Below are 3,558 nucleotides of genomic sequence, written 5' to 3'. Positions count from 1 at the left end.
CAACGCAGCCAAAAATAAATACATAAGTAAATTTATTAAAAAAAAAAAATTATCTTCCAAACCAGGACTTTTAGGGAATTCCCTGATGGTCCAGTGGTTAGGATATTGTGCTTTCACTGCGGACGGCCCGAGTTCCATCCCTGGTCGGGGAACTAAGATCCCACAAACTGCATGGTGTGGCAATAAATAAATAGCCTATTATTAGCTTTAAAAACTGTTAAACTGAATTTCATTATTTTACTGGTTATTATACTTCTAATTTTATCAACCCAATTTACTTTTTTTGTAGATAATGAATGCAAATATCTAATATTATATATCCTAATTAACTTTTACTTTATAGCACACTTGTTAACTTATGCTTTCTGGAATTTGGGGTTTCTATTATGCAGATATTAAATCTCACCTTTAACAATTATTCTAATTTTTCGTAATTTGTCTTAATTACTACTTTTTTTTGGGGGGGGGGCTGTGTTGGGTCTTCGTTGCTGGACGCGGGTTTTCTCTGGTTGCAGCGAGCGGGGACTACTCTTCATTGTGGTGCGCGGGCTTCTCATTGCAGTGGCTTCTCTTGTTGCGGAGCACGGGCTCTAGGCGCGTGGGCTTCAATAGTTGCAGCATGCGGGCTCAGTAGTTGTGGCGCACGGCTTAGTTGCTCCGCGGCATGTGGGATCTTCCCGGACCAGGGATCGAACCTGTGTCCCCTGCATTGGCAGGCGGATTCTTATCCACTGTGCCATCAGGGAAGTCCCCTAGCTACTTTTTAATATTAACCACAAATTAAAAAACCATTTTAGTAATACACATGTTACATAAGGAAACTATTTTCATATTCAGTGAATATGCAATAGGCATATACTAATTACTTACAGCAAGTACCCAGCAGTCGGCAAATACTTAATGTAGGTTACCTGTTCTTTCCACTTCTAAATTCAGGAGTTCTTTAATTTGTAATCAGTGAACTACCTGAATAAAAAATGTAAATGTGTGGGACTTCCCTGGTGGTGCAGTGGTTAAGAATCTGCCTGCCAATGCAGGGGACACAGGTTCGAGCCCTGGTCCGGGAAGATCCCACATGCCGCGGAGCAACTAAGCCCGTGAGCCACAACTACTGAGCCTGCGCTCTAGAGCCCGTGAGCCACAGCTACTGAGCTCACGCACCTAGAGCCCGCGCTCTGCAAAAAGAGAAGCCACCACAATGAGAAGCCCACGCACCACAATGAAGAGTAGCCTCCGCTCGCCGCAACTAAAGAAAGCTTGCACGAAGCAACGAAGACCCAAATCAGCCAAAAATAAATAAAATAAATTAAAAAAAATTATATATATATATATATAAATGTGTGACACAGAAGGTCCATAAAAGCTGAGGTCGGAGATTACACAGATTTTTCACAATACACAGCTGAGAATATACCTACTTTACAAACCTCAAAGATCTATGATAAATGACACAAAAGCAACCTAAGCTCCATGCTTGAGTTCTACTACCTAGGAGGACCACTTTATAAAACAAATTAAAGTCAAGATCAAAGCCTGTTGTACCTGCAAGGGATCTTTAAGATTCCACGTCGTCAGGGTGAAAGAACAAAATCCTAATACAAGTCATATTACCACACAAATAATTTAACTATTCACTCTGAGGAGAAATAAATATTTAATGCTGTGAACTTTCTTTATCCCACTCCTAAAATCAGATACTCAACGTGTCTATTTTCAAACAAGCAAAAAGGAAAATACGTAAAGTCCTTTTCAGATGGAAACCCTTTCCAATAAAATTTAAATTTTTTATTAATATTTAATTATAAACCAAACGTTGGGAATCATATATAGACACGTTCGCTATGGACAAACTAAGACTGTGAGGTCATACTTTCAAAAAAACTTCAGAATGAGTTGCAATAAATCAATACGTTTTCTCAGAAATTGTATAATTTCCTTCAGTTTGCAATCCATTATATGGAAAGCCTAATATAATTTAAAATAATTTACCATCTATCCTAAAAGTAAGCTATTGAAAACTGAATCACCATCAGGATCGAATTAACAAGGCTTTAAAGCCTCAGTTTTCCTAAGGGTATACAAATATACAAATCTTTAAAAGGTAATACTGTTAGTTGAGCTGTAAAATCCATAAAAATAACAGTTCTGCCACAGTGCCCAGGTAAGTTCATTCATTTTGCTTCCCGGATCTCCCCCACCAAGCAGCTTTGAAGTTTCAAGTTTGAACTAGAAGACGTAGAAAATCATACATCCTTCGTGAAATGATGAAGATAGTGAGAAATCAAGTGTGCAAAAAATAAACTTTACAATTCCATACTCCAACATCCTGTATGTCTAGTAACAGGATTTTCAACTGATTTGATTACTACTCGAGAGAATTTCAGACCCGTCTTCTCGCAGCGCTGTCCCGCGGAGTCAGACCTGAGGTCTTTCGCTGCAACAGGGAAAGTGGTCTTCGGTTCGAAACACGACGGGGGGTTCGTAGCTGGTCCCCTGGGTCCTGCTGGAGGGCGCCTTGTTGAAAAAGGCGGGCACGTTAATTGTGCGCAGGAGTTTCCTGAACGTACTGGGGAACGTCCCCAGCTCGGCCTCCGCCCTGGAGACCTGCTCCTCCAGCCTGGCTACACTGGCGCCGATCATCCCGACGAAGGCCTCCAGCCGGTCGATCTTGCTGTACACTCGCCGCATCTCGGTGGCCTTGGCGTAAATGCAAGGCACGCCCTCGCTGACCACGTGGGAGGAGTCGCCGCGCAGCATGTCCAGCATGCCCACAAACTCGTCCACTCTGGTTAGCAGGTCCTCCAGGCTCGCGTCCAGCTCCTCGACCTCGGGCCGCGCCCCCGCTCCAGGCAGCAGGCAGGCGGCGTAGCCCGCGGCGGCGCGGCGCAGCAGCGGCAGGTCCCGGCTGGGCGCGCCCGACTCCGGGCCCTCATCCTCCCACGGCACCGACGCGCTGCTGTGGCTCTGGGACACGTTACCGCTGTCCCCGCTCCAGGCCGCCACCTGGGGTTCGGCCTCCTCGGCCGGCTCCTCGCGCGGCTGCCCACAGCTCTCCGCGAAACCTTCCATGGCCCGCGACTGACGCGGAACGCCAGCCCCGCTTCCGGCCTCCGCGCGCGCATGCGCACGCAGAGCACGCAGCACTACTTCCGGCCTCTACGCGAGCACGTACACGCACGCACACCCACCCTTGCTACTGGCCTCTGGCCCGCGCATGGGCACGCGCACCCGTCTCTGCTTCCAGACTCGGAACGCTCATGCACGCGCGTGGCGCAGTCGCGCGCAGGTGCTCACGCTCAGAACGTGTCGGAAAAAAGCATGAACGTGTTGGGGGAAAAAAAAAAAAAAAAAAAAGGAACGTGTTGGGACTTGCTTGTTGGAGTAGTGGTTAAGAATCCGCCTGCCAATGCAGGGGACACAGGTTTGAGCCCTGATCAGGGAAGATCCCACATGATGCGGAGCAACTAAGCCCGTGCACCCCAACTACTGAGCCTGCGCTCTAGAGCCCGTGAGCCACAACTGCTGATCCCACATACCACAACTACTGAAGCCCGCGCG

At 47.0% G+C, this 3,558-nt stretch overlaps 1 protein-coding gene across 1 annotated transcript; it reads right to left on the bottom strand.

Annotated features, from left to right (window-relative positions):
* Positions 1–1,770: 1,770 nt before the first annotated feature.
* On the bottom strand, positions 1,771–3,324 carry BLOC1S4 (biogenesis of lysosomal organelles complex 1 subunit 4). The gene has a single exon (XM_057547501.1). The coding sequence runs from the start codon at positions 3,067–3,069 to the stop codon at positions 2,416–2,418; it is 654 nt and encodes a 217-aa protein (XP_057403484.1). The 5' UTR covers positions 3,070–3,324; the 3' UTR covers positions 1,771–2,415.
* Between the last annotated feature and the right edge of the window lie 234 nt (positions 3,325–3,558).

This window comes from Balaenoptera acutorostrata, chromosome 5 (genome assembly GCF_949987535.1).
Source record: "Balaenoptera acutorostrata chromosome 5, mBalAcu1.1, whole genome shotgun sequence".
NCBI classification, from domain to species: Eukaryota; Metazoa; Chordata; class Mammalia; order Artiodactyla; family Balaenopteridae; genus Balaenoptera; species Balaenoptera acutorostrata.
This window is presented reverse-complemented; position numbering and strand designations above follow the sequence as displayed.